The sequence below is a fragment of the Corythoichthys intestinalis genome, chromosome 5 (assembly GCF_030265065.1).
Source record: "Corythoichthys intestinalis isolate RoL2023-P3 chromosome 5, ASM3026506v1, whole genome shotgun sequence".
Lineage (NCBI taxonomy): Eukaryota > Metazoa > Chordata > Actinopteri > Syngnathiformes > Syngnathidae > Corythoichthys > Corythoichthys intestinalis.
The window spans coordinates 29,466,337-29,484,471 of NC_080399.1; the positions used below are offsets into that span (position 1 = coordinate 29,466,337).

Sequence of the window (18,135 nt, forward strand, 5' to 3'; positions counted from 1 at the left end):
TAATTCTCTATTAATAAGTGTTCTGCAAACTAACAAATGAAAACATTTGGTTATCTGACGTGCACTGCAGCATCCAGACGGCATTGCAGCGGCCCAGAACAGATGTACGAATCTCACCGAACCTCCACTGAGACCCCCATCCCATCGCACATCCTCCCCCGCCATCGCCTCCCTGTCAAGGCTGTCAGAAACGTGAGGAAGTGGAGCTTTAACATGAGGAAGTAGAGCTTGTCCCAGAGGACGCCAGGCACCAGCCCACCGCATTGCCTTCAGGGAGCAAACGAGGCATCAAGCCCACTGTACCAGGAAATAGTTTGCCAACATGCAATAGTCATTTTTCATATAGTTGAGTAAATCATAATTCATTTTTGAATCACAATAGAATTGTTTTCCCTGATACTGTAAATAATGGTAGTATCCTGTTACCTACCATAATCCTCAGTCAACCAGGAAGCAAACCGCCAATAGTCGCATGCATTTATCGATGTTTGCTTGAGCTTTTTTTATTTTAAAGCTTAAAATAGAGGTACAAAAATGAGTGCATCATGAAATCAAACTTTCAGGAGCATTTTGTTTTGTGATTGGCCAACCTGATTTTAGAGCTTCTATTAAGAGAGAATGAAGAAAAAGTCCAGGAGCGATCTTTTCTTCAGTCTCGAGAGAGAAAAGAGAAAAGCACTTAAAAGCACTTTAGAGAGTTAAGGTCGTGTCCTGGTCAAAAAAAAATGCCTGCAGGCGGCAGACAACATGACAAAGCTTTATCTCCTGCCTACACACCAGGCGAGGAATGGTGGCCGGCTGGCTTTTCACCAGGAAATGAAAGCTGAAAGACACAATGAGACGGCACACTGACACCCCAAGGGAGTGAATGCCAGCGAGCTCCTCTGGGTTATGATAGCCATAAAGACGGAAATTGGAACGACATGAGAAAGTGGTATACGCATCACCAATCTGGTTGCCCAGTACAAAAGAACAAAAAAAGCGATCTGTACTTTAAGTATGTAAAGTTTTACTTTTTCTTTGCAGAATATTCTTTGCAGAATAATCTTAATTATGTCATGTGATGATAGCCATAAAACAGGAAATTGAAGATTTTACACTGTGAGAAAGTAGGACGCACATCTCTGTCCCGTCTTTTCAGTATAATTTGTGAACCGTTACGCCAAACCTGAAACTTCTTGCAATGTCAAAAATTCGATATCATGCCCTCAAGATGTGTGTATTTTTCTGAAAGTGTTTTTTTTTTTTTTTTCCCGAATGATTGACCAATAAATATGACTATTGATTTTATCCCCCTAAAATCCCCAAATTTGAACGAAAAGATTTCGTTTACTGATTACTTTGCCAATTCTGACCAGATTTTAAATACCTTTGCAGTTTTTGCAGGCTTTTTGATAGATCATCAAAGGCGTATTAAGGACAAAAAAGTATGACAAAACAATAATTATGAATGTCATGACACCTACGTACAAGGACTAAATTGTTCACCAGACTGTGGCAGGACACATAAAGACAAACGATATACCAATCATAAGCCAAACACATGCTACATGTAGACAAAGGTAGTCTCCAGCCCAGATTCAAACCTGAAACCCCAGAATTGTGAGCCAGTTATTTTAGCCACTACTCGTTCAGTACATGTTAATAGAAGCCACAGACCACTTTAACCACAGTTAAGCAGACTTGGTTATACATAAAACCCGTGAGAGCAATGATGATAATGGCATCGGACCCACAACCCTGACATGAACAGAACCAAGATGGCGTGTACGCTACCTTCACATTGAAGAAGAAGAAAAATGGGAAGAAGAGTAATGGAGCAGTGAGAGGATGTTCTCTGCCTTTTCCCGGACGCCGCTGGACTGGTGGCACAATATCCCGAACATCCGCGCATGAATCTTTGATGAGGTGCGTCGGATGGCCAGTGGCTACTAGACACTTAGTGGACATCCAATGGGCCTGACCGGGCAGACCTCTCTGCCCCTCCACCCATCTGCAACTCCCCTCCCCTTCCTCCTCCCTCCCTCCTTTGGGAATCAAATAAACATGTTATTAGAGTTAGCTCCCAGTAGTTTAAAGTTAATTCCATCATGTAGTGGCTGTGAGGTGTTTACTTATTCAAGGACCAGGACTCTATGAGGTCGGTCGGGGGAAGATGAGGTGAAACAACAAGTCCAGCTGTTTCCGCAACAAGGTGTTTTATAGTGGGGAAGGCATTTATATATGGAGACATGCCATCACTTAGTCGTTGCAGGGCCTTTATTTCCTCAGCTGAACAATAAGTTGTGAATTCAAGAAGAGGCCTTTAAACATGGACGTACACAACATTGGAAGCCTTACATGATGATGACATGTTCGTTATTATTTTAAAATGAACTTGCACAGCCAGCACATGTCGCATCCTGTAAAGCTTGTTATTATCACCTTGTGTTTGGAGGCGCGGCACAAATTTATAGGAGACTCTGGCCCGACAGCGACACGATTACACTTTAATTAACAGGAGGTTGTTAATGCTCGCTGACATTCACACTTAAAACCCTTTGCACCAGGAACAACACTCTGCCAGTGGAAGCCTCTCTCTAATCCTCTACAGATAAATTCAGTAAAACCTTTTTTTAAATACCCAACACCAGTAAACAAAGAAGTCGAAAAAGAACTGTAGTGAAAGCAAGCTGTCATATTTCTCTTTGAGTAGGTTTTCATTTACTCAACTGGCAGGAAGAAATGAAAAGTCAACTACAGACAGGACCTGGATATCTTTAGGTGTTAAAGTGTTCAGGCAAATATCCACAGAAAAGTACAGTAGCCATTTATGTACTTAAATCCGGCGCAGACCCGAGTCTTTGAGGGGCAGGGCCTTTAGGCAGTCAGCCAAAGCTACAGTCCTTCATTATACTAGCTGTTCATTTACTCAACTACAGGGCAGACCAGAAGTCTATTTGGGATAAGTTGTTTTGGCAGATACTGTATTGCTTAAATTGGCTGAAGGAATTAATTAAAATACTGAAGTGTAAATAAAGTGTCTATAAAGTTATCAAAACAATTTCAACACTAAGTTTTAATCAGAGGCAGCTGTTCCGATCGAAGCCATTGTTAATGGGAACACAAAAAGGTCTTAGGAAGTTATCAAATTAAAACCTGTAATAAACAAGTTTCCGAGGTACTTCCACTTGTCTGGTATGTCTGCAAGCAACTTCCGTTTTCAGATTTTTTACCATTGACTTCAATGTCGCTGGAGTGGCATCGCTCACTAAAAACACTGAAAAAACACGATTTGGAAATACTGCATCCTTCTGCCATCTCGACATGGGAAGACAACTTTAAGAAATGGCCAAGGGTGACCACAAGTAAAATATAATTGTATTTTATTGACTATGGCAGTGGATGGAAACGCCATCAGGAACCTGAAAAGCTCCGAGGCATTCCAGTACCTGCACCTGTACCTGTGTCCAATGATCAAAAAATACTAAAGCTAAAATGTTGTGCATGAAACGACTTGTTATCATTGATATTGTTATTATGATAAGACTGCTGAATTCACAAGTACACTGAAAATTGCTGTTATGGTTATGCGGTCATTGGTATTGCAATTGACACTGTGGGGAGCGGGGGGGGGGGGGGGGGGTATGAATGGTTATATAAACTTATCAATATTTATTATTTATTTATGGTGGGGATTGTGGGGGCACTGGGGACACTTTACCTTTATCTTGCTCTGCACCACACACTTTTAATGGGTACTAACTCGTAGAATTGTTGGAACTCCAATCTGAATTTCGTTGTTATCTTGACAATGACAAATAAACTCTGAATCTGAATCATGATGATGATACTACAACTACTGTATCACCTGCTAGCCTGTTGCTAATCAGTATGTGTAGATGTAGAAAACGCTGAGATGCAAGGGAAGATAAGTTGATTTGCCTCACAGCAACACTTACTGTATGTTGATGGACATATATCGTGACTACGTCGTTCTACCCGGGGGCGGCTGAGAGGCTCGGGCTAGTGGCTCGCCTTGTGGCAGACCGTCAGCTCGATCCCGAGATCCAACAATGAGCTTTTTAGCTGCAGCAACTTGCAGATACGCTATTGGAGCTGGAATTACTGAGGACAGGGTGAGAAAGCCCGTCTGGAGGCCGTAATGTCGGGTGAAAGTTGGCGAGGCTCCGGAGCTCTGCTGTCTGATATCACATTCTCATATGCTATTTTTCCAATAATTTTATAAATTTTGATTTATTGGCCTGTTTTGCACATGCATCAATCGTTTTAAATAAAACAAGAAATGGAATCCTGTTGTCCAGATGTTTTATTGCTATCAATATCGGCAAAAAAAAGAATGACATACTATTTTTCTTTATATCTACATATCTTGTAGTATTTCCTTGTAACAACAAAATCCGTGTCAGCCCTTCTGCATTCCGCAAATGTAATATAATTTGTAATTTAACCTCATTTTGGTCACTCAAGTGGCCGGCGTATCAATGTATACCTCACGTCAACACAGGCTGACAAGTTCTTATAATTTTGTCCACGAATGATTACCGAAGTGATAAGAACAATCATACAATCTCATTTATGTCTCATTTACGGTACGTCGTGCTGAATCCATTTTTGAAAATTCCGTGGGTTACTCTGGCTAGATTTTGCAGTTTTAACATTGTCAACACTTCTTACTTCAACCGCAATTCATGTTGTTCTTTCTAAACCGGAAGTTCAGAGTAAACATTTTCCAAGATGGCGCCGCCCATATTTCGCTCAGGAAACTTGTCTATTGCACAAACTATATCGCTGAAGAATTGTAAAAATGGGCCAAAGTAGTGGATTCAAAAAAAAGTTTGTTTTATCAAGGCAAAGCAGAGAGAAACAGACAAGACTTGTGGGCTGCTCAGTGGAGACTTCCTCCTGCATTCAAGATATAAATTAGACTAAAGGGCAGACTTGAAAAATGTATTGGAAAACTAAATGTCCTTTTCACAGTTTAATGCCTTATAAATGATAGCCAAAGGCTAACGCTATACATCGCATTGACATTCACTACTTTATCATGAATAGCACAGTGCTACCTTTAAGGCCTTAAATGCCACACTGGGATGAGACGGATGTGTGGATCAGCTTTTTATGAGCAAACAACTTTCAATTATGTCTGGAGTATATTTTATTATTTTCTCATAAATCTTTAAAGAAGTAAACGCAGCTACTGCTTCAAGTTCAAACGTCACTACTTCATATTTATGTTTTTTAGTAGTGTATTCATGACCACAAAAACCGAGATCAAGAGCTGCTAAGACCAGAAGTCATCGAGACCCAAGACAAGAACCATTAATCCATCTTACATTCTGCTTAGCATCGTAATGGTCACGGAGGTGTTGGAGCCTATCCCAGCTGACTATGGACAGTAGGCGGGGTAAACCCGGAACGTAGGGACACAAGTACACAAACAACCATTCACACATACTGTATGTATGGACAGTTTGCAGTGGTCAATCAGCCTACCATGCATGTCTTTGGGATGTGGAAGTAGACCGGTGTACCCGAAGAAAACCCATGCAAGTACAGGGAGAACATGCAAACTCTTGTGAGGCGAATGTGCTAACCACTCACCACTGTGTCACCTGGACCATAAAAATGTTAAAAATAAAAGATTTTTTCCATTATTGCAATTTCAGTCATTTAAAGGTCAGATGAAATATTAGTAACACAAAAACTTATTGCATTTGTTTTTTTACAGTTTATTCCAGGGGTGCCCAAGTCAGCTCCTCAAGAGCCCTTATCCAGCTTGATTTCCATGTTTTCCTCCTTTAACAAACCTGAATCAAATGATCAGCTCATCAGCAAGCTCTGCAGGAGTGCGATACTGATTATTTGATTTAGGTGTGTTAGAGGGAGGCATGGAAAACAAGCTGGATCGGGGCTCTCGAGGACTGGACTTGGACACCCTGGTTTATACCAAGTAAATACCAAGTATTTTTCCTGCAAATCGCTTTAATTAAGTTGATTTGCTTGTCTTGACAAAAAAGTCCACCGACCCGGCCAGACTGAAACAAGACATGGACCCTCCAAATGTGGTCTTGTGAGTTAAAAAAAATCTAATGTTCCTATTCCTGTTGATTTAATGGAACCATGCTTTGTGAACAAATGACTTCACTGGCTAACTGCAATTAAAATAACGAAATAAATAAAACTCTCAAGCAGACATAAGCACCAGTTTTAAAGACAGAGCAATGATGATGTTGAAGATCATCACAAAGATGTTGAAGGATACATTTTACAAATTCTCATCCGCTTAATATGCCGTGGGTGCTGTTAGTGATATTGGTTCAACATGTTGCTACTCTCTGTTTTTGTTTCCATTTCTGTTTGCTTTACAGTGATGTCTTTCTACTTCATGCTTCAAACTTCGCGCCCTCAGATTTTTTTTCAGTAAAAAAAAAAAAAAAAATAATGATTACAGTATTTTATTTAAAAATGTTAAGATATATACATGTATACAAGAACAAATCATTGTTTTCTTTCATACACATATACATATATACACACACATATACATACATATATATAGAGTACTGTGCAAAAGTTTTAGGCAGGTGACCTGCCTAAAACTTTTGCACAGTACTGTATATATATTTTTTTGATTATTAAATTTATTACGACCATGGAAGCTTCCACTTGGGGAAAATATATACATATAGTATATCCTGTATATACATAATATAATAAAATTTATTACGACCATGGAAGCTTCCTCTTGGGGAAAATATATACATACAGTATATCCTGTATATACATAATATAATAAAAACATACAGTACTGTGCAAAAGTTTTAGGCAGGTGTCCTGCCTAAAACTTTTGCACAGTACTGTATATATATTGTCAGGTAGTGCGGGGCAGGCAGGAGGTGTGTGGACCCAATTGCAGGGAAAGTGAGGTGAGGCAGGTAGACGGTGCAAAAACGATTTAATTAAGGCCGGCAAAAACAAAGTATCAACAAATAATGTGGAGATCCCAAAAAATGCAGCAAACAAAACTCAGGTCACTAACAAAGGCTGGGTATCAAAAACTTACTGAGGCGAACACGAGGGCTTGGACAGGACTTGAAAGTGACGTTGACATAGACATTGACGGAGACTCTGACACTGACAATGACGCAACAAGGAGTGACAAGAAACTGGGTGCTTATATACCCACACGCAGACAAGGGGTAACGAGACAACGAGGAACAGCTGGGTAACACAGTAGGATGCAGATTGCAGGACACTAGGAGAAGGCACAACAGGTGAAATCAATGGGCAATCACAGAGACAAGTCACACTGGGAGAAAACCAACACATAAACTTATATATATATACATATATACTTTTGCAGTGCTTGAAAACTGTTTACGAAAATATACATATAAGGGTCTTTTTTGTTTGTAATTGTACTCTGGGGAAAAAAAGGCATCTCTTTCCAATGCTGTTAAATCTGAATAAATACATTGAGCACACCCAAAAAAAACCCAACATTTTTTTAATGTAATGTCTACCGTACTTACTCAATGTCTACCTCCCTGATTTTCTCTGAGTTTCTCCCATCAACCGTGAAAAACGAGGGATCACCGTATATACCAACTAATTGTTAGCTAGATTGGGGTTACCGCAAATTAAAGCTCAAAGCCTACAATTAAAGCACAACTTCTTTCATTAAAAATCTATTGTCGGGGATTTTCTGAGCCCCCTGCCCCTCAAAAAAGAATTGTGTCGTTGAAATATTTATGGACCTAACTCATATGTCAGCCAGTGACACAATGAAAGGCTAAAATGCCATTGTTGCTGTTACTTCTACGAGGTGCTGCTTGACCGTCCATGCTGAAACTAAAGCAAGGTGAGAAAATGTTCTGGGAGATGCTGTGTGAAAGGACGGCGGATGACATCAGCGCGTTCTCCCAGAACATTCCGCTCCAAGAGTCACGCAGGCGGGCAAGTGAGCCTCTTATAGCTGTTACGGCGCAGATTTGCTCATCTTTTTCGTGGGGTCCCTGAATGCAGGGAAAAGAGGCTTAGCGTCTTGACTCTTTCCGCAAAGCTACAATGATGGCCTGATGCCCAACAATGACTCACGCGCGGAAAATCGGCAGAACGGAGGCCGTCATTAGCCCGCAAATCCCATCGGATCGCACAGAACGACAACAATGGAGGACCGTGTCGGGACATTCATTGAAGGATGCGCCTGTCATATCCAATGTGTGACTCCTAAGTCACATGGCATCATATTGTAAGGGACCAATATAGAATATTAACTTGAATGTTTAGATATTTGTGCCTGGCAGAGCTTTGCCTGTCAATCAGACCCATGGCATTATGTACTACAGTAGCACTGATTGTACTGGTGTCATATGGGTGTGATTACACAGTATACTGTGTATTAATATTGCGGGTGGTATAATTCAGTAACAACCAGCGTTGGGAATAATGCCGTTATTTTTTCAGTAACGGGGTAATCTAATTAATTATTTTTTCCGCCGTTACAATGCCGTTACCGACGGTCAAAAGCGGTGCGTTACTTACTCTGAATAAATTGAAGAAACAACTGTCACATTCTGCTGCTGGCTAGATTTTGTTTCGTTACAGAGCTGGCGGTGCGGGCGTTCCCATCATCGCACCTGCGGCTAATTCCAGCAACTCAACATTAGTATATAACGCTGGCGATCCAAGCCAACATTGCCGAGATATTTGCTTGCTATTTGCCATTTGACACCTGTACTTTCGAGGCTCGTTGGATTTGTTAGTTTATGCGTCAGCTGTGTTTTCGTTTGGTGATTCCTCTACCTTGTGCAGGTACTGAGTGTGATTATTTTTGTTATCTTATTGGCTCGCTGCCCACCGCTTAGTTTAGTGTTATTTGATCCCCGTCGACCTCTTGTCCAACCCAGGACCAGACTAGGACCTCGATCCTAGTGTGACTTGTCCCTGTGATTGCCCATTGATTTCACCTGTTGTACCTTCTCCTAGTGTATCCTCTAATCTGAATCCTCCTGTGCTCACCTGTTCCTCGTTGTGTCGTTACCCCTTGTCTGTGTGTGTATATAAGCTCCCAGTTTCTTTTCACTCCTTGTTGTGTCATTTTCAATTTGCATGTCCACGTTCATGACAGCGTTTTCCCAAATTCCTCGTGTTCCTCGTCCTGCTTCTAAAGTTGATTTGTTAGCCTGAGTTTTGTTTGTTAAGACTTTTTGGATCCCCCGGTCATTTTGCTGGTACTTTGTTTTTTTGTTGGCATTAATTAAAAAATTATTGCACTGCCTTTTTGCCTCGCTTCCCTTTTCCTGCGTTTGGGTCCACACACTACCTGCCTGACCGTTTCCTGACAAAGACCCGGTTTTCTCATACTGGGCCCTACGTTATGCTGCAAAAATTTTTGGTAGTCTTTAGACTTCATAATGCCATGCACACGGTCATGCAGTCCAGTGCCAGAGGCAGCAAAGCAACCCCAAAACATCAGAGCACCTCCGCCATGTTTGACTGTGGGGACCGTGTTCTTTTCTTTGAAGGCCTCATTTTTTCCCCCTGTAAACTCTATATTGATGCCTTTTCTCAAAAAGCTCTACTTTGGCTCATCTGAGAAGAGAACATTCTTCCAAAACGTTTTTGGCTTTCTCAGGTAAGTTTGGCTACAGCCTGGCTTTTTTACGTCTCTGGGTTGGAAGTGGGGTCTTGCTGGGTATCCTACCATAGAGACCCTTTTCATTCAGACGCCGACGGATAGTACGGGTTGACACTGTTGTAACCTCGTACTGCAGGACAGCTTGAACTTGTTTGGATGTTGGTCGAGGTTCTTTATCCACCATCCACACAATCTCTCGTTGAAATCTCTCGTCAATTTTTCTTTTCCGTCCACATCAAGGGAGGTTAGCCACAGTGGCATGGGATTTAAACTTTTTGATGACACTGCGCACGGTAGACACAGGAACAGTGAGGTCTTTGAAGATGGACTTGTAGCCTTGGCGATTGCCCATGCTTCCTCATAATTTTGCTTCTCAAGTGTTCAGACAGTTCTTTGGTCTTCTTTTCACCATGCTCATTATGGTACACACAAGGACACAGGACAGAGGTTGAGTCAACTTTAATCCATTTTAACTGGCTGCAAGTGTGATTTAGTTATTGCCACCACCTGTTTTATGCCACAGGTAGGTAACAGGTGCTGTTAATCACACAAATTAGAGAAGCATCACATGATTTTTGAAAGGGTGCTAATACTTTTGTCCGGCCCATTTTTAGAGCTTTTAGAGCTTCCATTCTCTTTTGTGTTTTTTCATTGCAAGCAAAATAATTGAAGCTATTGCTACCAAAGCATTTGTAATTGCAATCATTCTTTGGGAGAAATTGAGCATTATCTTACAGAATTGCAGGGGTGCCAATACTTTTGGCCATCACTGTATTTAATGACAGTGACTTGTCTTTACACTTGTATCATAATAACAACGATAAAAGGTTACCTTATAAATATCATGTGTGCTTCTGTTAGTTCATAAACTCATTCAGTGGCATTGACAGCGATAAAGATAAAATTAATTTTTAACTGGTAGGGCTGAAATTAGTTGATCAGTGTTAAATTGCTGCCAACCCCTCCTAGTCAAAATGGATTGGAGGTACAGTATAACATCGTCAGCCAATGAGTTAATCTATGAAATGACATTATAGCCGTTAAAACAGTGGAAATGTTGTTAATCTGTTTTCTTAGTTTCAGTGTCAAAAGTGGCAATATGCTAAAGTTACAAAGTGGTCAATGTAAAAACACTAACTAATTTGATAGAGGAACTCCTGTTCGTCGATCACAGTCAATGGCAGCAAATGATTAAAGATGTGACTGAGGATGTTTACTTAATATTAGTTCCAAATTACAATAAACAGTGATTAGCCTGTCTTCTCTCAGGGAAACAACTTCTTTGACTTGATTTAGTTTCACATGCAATACATACTGTAAATTCAAGGTGACTTTTCGTTTAAATTCCTGTTTTAATAAAAATGCTAAAATAACATTCAGCAAGCGTTCATGGGTTATTCTAAGTTCTTCTCTGCATCAAACATTGATGAGCTGTTTTATTTTAATTTCTGCCCGCTGGCGCGTCACACTGCAATTGGAGTGTCCATGTTTACAAATAGCGAGCTTGTTGGACATACCTGCCTATTAAAAGGAGTCTCATTAGAAGCTCTGAGCAGCTATTTGGAATTATATTTTATTTTATTTTTACCATGCTGAGTAGCAAACTGAGGCTGAGGGTTTTGCATATTCATTTTGCAGTTTGGAAAGGGTTGTGGAAATGAGCCAAAGGTGGAGTCATGTCACCGTGACGGTCGCTGATGAATAATAAACAATGTGTTTGTTTGGTATAAATAAGACACTACAACCCTCATTGAATTACAAAATAAAGGGGCACCTTTTCACAGTGGTCAAACTTTGGTCATTATAAATTTGTATTAACTGCACAGTTTTTTTGTCACTCAAATACATCATACCTGGCGTAGATGATTAAAGTCTTTTGACTACAAAAATCGGGCTCAATCAAGGTCATAGGAGTAACAACCATTTAAACGAGAACCAGTAATGTACAAACTACATCTCCAAAAGTACAAGGCGTAAGTATAGATGGACCCAAAATGACACTATGTGCTAAACGATAAGAAACAAAAGAAAAAGGGAAATCAGTTCTATAATGCCAATGGGCATAAATTTATTAAACCCAAAGTATTAACACAAAAACTAACTCATGTTTTGTGAAAGTGTGGCTCCATAAAGCTTTTTTTGCTGAAAAAAAGCTTGTCCTGTCAGGTCTACTCGAATGAGAACAAAACAGAAAATAGAAGAGAATACACTTTGACACAAAACACAGTCACCTTTTGATCACAGGCTCATGTCAATTCATGGTCATTTCGGCCCAAAAACTTGATCCAGCTCAACTCAAATGGGGACAAAACAATTCATGAATATCTACTTCAGCATTGCCTCTCCATTTTATCTAGTGTTGGGTTAGAGAGAGCGAAAAATCGTACCTTGACCCAAACGAAGACTTTTTGTAAGTTTCCCAGTGCACCTCAGGTAGCCCATTCTCTGCATTATGCGTCTTCAGTAGATAGAGATGGAGACGAGGGTTTGAAAAGAGAAAAAAAAAAATAATGAAAGAAAAGCAATGCTCGTCTATCTTGTAAAAATCCAGTAAAAGCTGGTGTGCATTATTAATGGCAGCAGAGTGGAGGAGAGGAGCACGCTTTCCAAATCCTCAGGCAATTACAATGGACAGCACAGCAAAGCACACACAGAGCTCTTTGCCTCAGGTGCACCGGATACTACAGGGGAGCATCAAGGTTTTCAGGGCATCAGAGTTTTTCCACCCGTAGAACATTTGGAGGTGTGAACGACATGTTCCCTTTTCCAATTTCAATGATTTCCAACCAGCTGAAGTTTCTTTGATAAACAATCAAGTCTCACCAGCGCACATGAAACAAAGCAGACAATTGCTGGCAAACAAAAAGTAAAAAAAAACGGTCTGCTTTAACTAAAACCACATGAACATTTATAGGTGTTCATATTTTAATGAGGGTTAAGAGGGAAAAATAAGTAAGTGAACCTTCTGCCTAAGGAGACTGAAAGAGCAATTGAAACCAATTTTTACCAAACAATTTAAGTCAGGTGTGTGCCCAATCACTGATGAGTGGTTTAAAGCTGCCCTGCCCACAACAAGACACACACCTGGTAAGAATTGTCTTCATGAGAAGCACTGTCTGATGTGCATCATGGCTCAGTCAAAAGAGCTGTCTGAAGACCTGCGATCAAGGATTGTTGATTTGTATAAAGCTGGGAAAGAACACAAAACCATCTCTAAAAGTCTGAATGTTCATCAGTCGACAGTCAGAGAAGTTGTCTACAAAAGGAGAGAGTTTGGCACTGTTGCTTCTCTCCCAAGGACTGGCTGTCCACCAAAGATGAGGCCAAGAGTTCAGCACAGAATACTCAGAGAGGTAAAAAAGAACCCTAAAGTGTCTGCTTGCAGAAATCACTGGCACAGTCCAAAATCTCTGTGCACACATCAACTATATATACAACTATGGCCAAGAATGGTGTTCATTGGAGGACTCCACGGAGGAAGCTACTGCTGTCTAAAAAAAAACGTTGTTGCAAGTTTAATCTTCCCATAAAGGCACTTGGACACTCCACAGAAGTTTTGGCAAAATATTTTGTGGACTGATGAAACCAAAGTTCAATTTTTTGGGAGTAACACACAACGTGATGTGTGGAGGAAAAATAGAACACACCTCATCCCCACCGTGAAGCATGGTGGAGGGAGCATCATGTTTTGAGGCTGTTTTGCCACCTCAGGGCCTGGACAACTTGCAATCATTAATGGAAGAATTAATTCAAAAGTTTATCAGGATGTTTTGCAGGAAAACCTGAAGCCGTCTGTCACACAGTTGAAGCTAAAAAGGATGGATGCTGCAACAAGATAATGATCCAAAACACAGAAATAAATCAACTTCAGAATGGTTTCAGAAGAACAAAATACACATTCTGGAGTGGCCAAGTCAAGGTCCAGACTTGAACCCCATTGAGATGCTGTGGCAGCTAAAGACAGCGGTTCATGCCAGACATCCCAGGAATCTGACTGAACTACAGCTGTTTTGTAGAGAAGATTGGGCCAAGATTAGTCCTTATCGATGTGCCAGACTGATCTGCAACTAAAGGAAGCGTGTGGTTGAAGTTGTTGCTGCCCAATGGGGGGCACGAAATATTAAATGTGATTGTTAGCTTACTTATTTTTTCCTCTTCTGTCATTGTTTGCATACTATTCTCATTAAAATATGAAAACCTGTAAGTGTTTGAGTGGTTTTAGTTAAAGCGGACACAGTTTTTTTCATCTATGTGATTTTGACAAATATCAGATCACATGTGATGCTGATTTTATGCAGAAATGTGAGAAATTTCAAACGGTTCAGATACTTTTTCATAACACTGTATGACATTCGTAAATGTAGTTCTTATGTTGTCAGAGCTTTTCAGTCTGACATGCGGCTTCTGCTTTTTGTCAGAGAAGTGGGCTTTAAGGGATTCGATTTGAAGGCAGCTGATTTGGATCTATTTGTACACATCTTTTGAGATGATGCATGTGATTTGGTTTGAGTTTCTACCACCATTTTTAATGACAATTATGGCAACGTTTTGTGAACAAAAACCTGATGGGAATACCTTTTGGTAAATCTTCTGAGATGTGTCATGATTGGAAGGGGTTTTGGAGAAGTATCCATCCATGTGCAATTAGTGGTTTTAGCTGCTAATTTATTCTTTTTTTGTTGTTGTTGTCATTTTTGTTGGTTTGATGTGAAATTTTTTTTGGACATTTATTTGGATCTATTCATACAAAGCTTTGGAGTTGTAGTTTGTGTTTTTGCTGGTTTTAGTTGTATGATGGCTACTTCAAGTTTTTTTCCCCCCTTCCCGTTGGTTTTTGGTAAAGAAATGACTTTTGTATTGATCATTTATGGATTTAGCTTGAGGTGTCACTAGTTATAGAAGCATAGGTTGCCACTCGGCTAGATCGAATAAGCTTTTATGTAAACAAAGGACTTCAATTAAATACTGTGAAACAGGTGCATTGCACTGGAATCCATCTGTCCATCACGTTTGCCAAGTGTGGCGACTTAGACTGCTAACGTTAGCTTTTCACAATAACCGACTGCTTGTCATTTGTGATCTGTACTATGCCAGCATGCTTTTTAAAGCCTTACTTTTGTGTCATCGCGGCTGACATTTACAGACATTCAACAATGTGGCCTTCGGGGGTTATGTTCCAAACAGAAAGGTCTCATGTTGGACTCCCACAAGCTTTCTTGGGATCTGTGAAGGCTTTTTGTCCAATGTCTGCAATTTTTTATTTTTTGCGTGGCACAAAAGAATTGAGGCATTCTTAAAGGTGAACACATGAAAAGGTCACCGGTAGCAAAGTATTCGTCCTGTTTTGTCAGATGCCTGCTGTTGTTCAAGCTACAATCATCATGCCTCCATTTCCTTGTGATGTGATGCTATAAAAATAAATTACAAGTGGTAATTTCACTGCCATCACAGAGCACTAGTGAATTGTTTTCTAACACACCGTAAATGGTGTAAATCAGTAATTGAAATAAATAGCATTCTAACTGAATTGAATGGTTCCGTAGTTGGAGAGAATCACAACACAATTGGAGTGAACGATATCGTAAGTAGAGTGAATATCATTGTAATTAAAGTTAATTGTTAAAGGAAATCCTATTGCAAGGGTAATACAAGTATGACATGTTACTGTAAACATTATTCACTCTAGGAGTAAAAAATAATTATGCATTGATAGGACACAACTCAAAGTGCAAGGCGTTACAATTCACTCAAATTCACTCCAATGAGGATATATGACCCATTCTAACTACTCTATAGTGCAATTATTTCCAATTACAATATATATTAATTTGTGTAATGACAATTTGATGATTGAATCAACTTACATTGTAATACAAAAGAATTCAAGCTGCGTTAACGTTCACTTCCAAAGAGTAACAATTACCCCGTTTAAGGTACCATAAATTTCCATCATGATATGTTTTACTCCTATTCTAATTCAATACACTCCAATATGTTTTATTTTCATTGTCTTAGTAGCTGTAGTTGTCCCAAATATTGTGGCTGGTGAGTTGTCCGGTAAATTGAAGGCGAAACATCCAGACACAAATCTCTATCTCGAATGGTGTCAGTCAAACTTTTAATCAACAGAATGTAAGCGTCGCCAGGGACTTCACACTTCACACTGGAGTAAACCTACGAGGAATTCTCAAATCGGCGGCTTTGTCTTTGGCGTTGTCTTCGTGTCGCTGTGTTGTGGCTGACTCGCTGTGCCCGCAGGGGAGCTCAGAGGCTGAGGCTTGTCCTGACGGATCAACAGGATTTCATGTCTGGCTGCCGGAAGATTGTCAGCTCCAATTTCCCCAGGGAATTACCAGCGCGACAAGACATGGAGCGTCGGACTGAGCCCAGAACTGACTTCTCCAATGTGCTCGGTGGAGAAAAAAATTGACAGGATGGAAATGTCACAGTGGTGATGTAAAAGTGGGATAATTGTACTGTGAGTGGCAGAAAAGTACCATGCGATACCACACCGTTCGCTGCAAAATTCTGTGTAATTGCACACACATCACTTCACTTGTGATACTATTACTTCCGATTGCGATTTGATTCATGTCATTCAAAATTACAATCTGAGTGACTATTTACAATCCGACTGACTGCAGTTTTTTCAATTCAATTATGATGTGATTAAGTGGAAATACTGTACAGTCTGATTTACTTCAAGTATGATGTAATATGAAATGATTCAAATAAATTCCTTGAAATGTCACTATAATTACAATGTAGTAGGTTGTGAAGGAAACAGTTGATTCACTGCAAATGTGATGCAATAGAATAAGACTTATCATACAGAACCTATGAGTTATGCAATACCCCCTGATGTTGTTAAATTATTCACTTCAATTATGATAAAATTCACACTTCAAATACAATACGATACAGATAACTTGGACATGAATAGAAATTACAGGATACAAGTTAGCCCTACTTCAATTACGATATAATTTGCTTCAGGTTTGATTCAGTGTATAAGATGGGTAGAAATGGGAGTGTGCCCTATTTCAAATGTGTTATAGGTTTATTTTAGGGCTGTCAAATGATTAAAATTTTTAATCGAGTTAATCACAGCTTAAAAATTAATTAATCGTAATTAATCGCAATTCAAACCATCTCTATAATATGCTATATTTTTTTTTTGTAAATTATTGTTGGAATGGAAAGATAAGCCACAAGACAGACATATACATTCAACATACTGTACAAAAGTACTGCATTTGTTTATTAGAACAATAAATCCACAAGACGGCATTAACATTATGAACATTCTTTCTGTTAAAGGGATCCACGGATAGAAAGACTTCTTAAAAGATCTTAAAAGATAAATGTGAGTACAAGTTATCGTAATTTTATATTAAAACCCCTCTTAATGTTTTGTTTTAATAAAATTTGTAAAATGTTCAATCAAAAAATGAACTAAGTTGAGCGGGACGTCACATGGGTTCCCTGCCGTTCTTCCACAGTGTCTTTAACTACGTAAGGTAGTGATTGAAATACACCACAAGGTCTCAATGTCGAGTTTTATATTAATTAGAGCTCTAGCCAGGGCAAAGTCTGAGTAAGTTTTATGTGTATTTTGCATAGCTATTTTGATTTGGAATGCCAGTTCTCTTTGCATTGAGCGCTTTTCTTTTTGTGAACATTAGTTTTTTTTTTTGAGAGATAGGAATATTATTTTTGTTGTGCTTTCACTAAATGATACTGTAGCGACTTAACTGTTCCGTCCAAATGCATGATGGGAAGTTGGGCAACCATGACTCTTAGTGGTGGCTGCAAATGGCATATGTAGTGTGTTGTGTTCAATTAAGCGTAATAAGTAAAAGATCATTTCCTGTCATTCTTCCCAATGTTGCTCGCCATAATAGTTACGTTTGGTGTGATGAGTCGCCAAAGCTTGTGCCAATAAAAGGCACAGTCCAATGAACGCCTGTGTCCATTCGCATTTCACTGCCTTTTAGCTCTCAATGTGCAAAAACGGCGTCATTGTAATCTGAGGCAATGCATTAGCGGGTCATTCCATGCATGCGTTAAATGCGTTAAATATTTTAACGTGATTAATTAAAAAAATTAATTACCGCCCACACACACTCACACACTGAGTGTGTGCGTGAATGGTTGTATGTCTCCTTGTGCCCTGCGATTGGCTGGCAACCAGTTCAGGGTGTCCCCTGCCTTCTGCCCGTAGTTAGCTAGGATAGGCTCCAGCACCTCTGCGACCCTCGTCAGGAAGAAGCGGCATGGAAAATGAATGAATGAATGAATAATTACCGCCCGTTAACGCGATAAATTTGACAGCAATAGTTTCAATTTTTGATTGCAATCACGTTTGTAATTTCAATCGTTCTGCAAAAAGTACGTTTTAAAATTGGACACCGTTTGTGTGTACAAGTACCTGCCCTCTTCATTCTACCTCCATGACCACTAATATCTGGAATTCTGAACAATGAAAAATA

The 18,135-nt window shown here is 39.7% G+C and overlaps 1 protein-coding gene across 4 annotated transcripts in view; it reads right to left on the reverse strand.

Annotated features, from left to right (window-relative positions):
- Positions 1 to 18,135, reverse strand: part of mgat4c (mgat4 family member C) — a 192,414-nt gene that overhangs the window by 23,534 nt on the left and 150,745 nt on the right. The window contains exon 1 of one of the 4 annotated variants that reach the window (XM_057836465.1): positions 1,777 to 1,911. The exons of the other annotated variants lie outside the window; for them this stretch is intronic. Coding sequence (XP_057692448.1) covers positions 1,777 to 1,894 — 118 coding nt within the window. The 5' untranslated portion in view covers positions 1,895 to 1,911. Of the gene's footprint in view, positions 1 to 1,776; positions 1,912 to 18,135 lie in introns of those variants that run through there. 4 annotated transcript variants of the gene reach the window in all.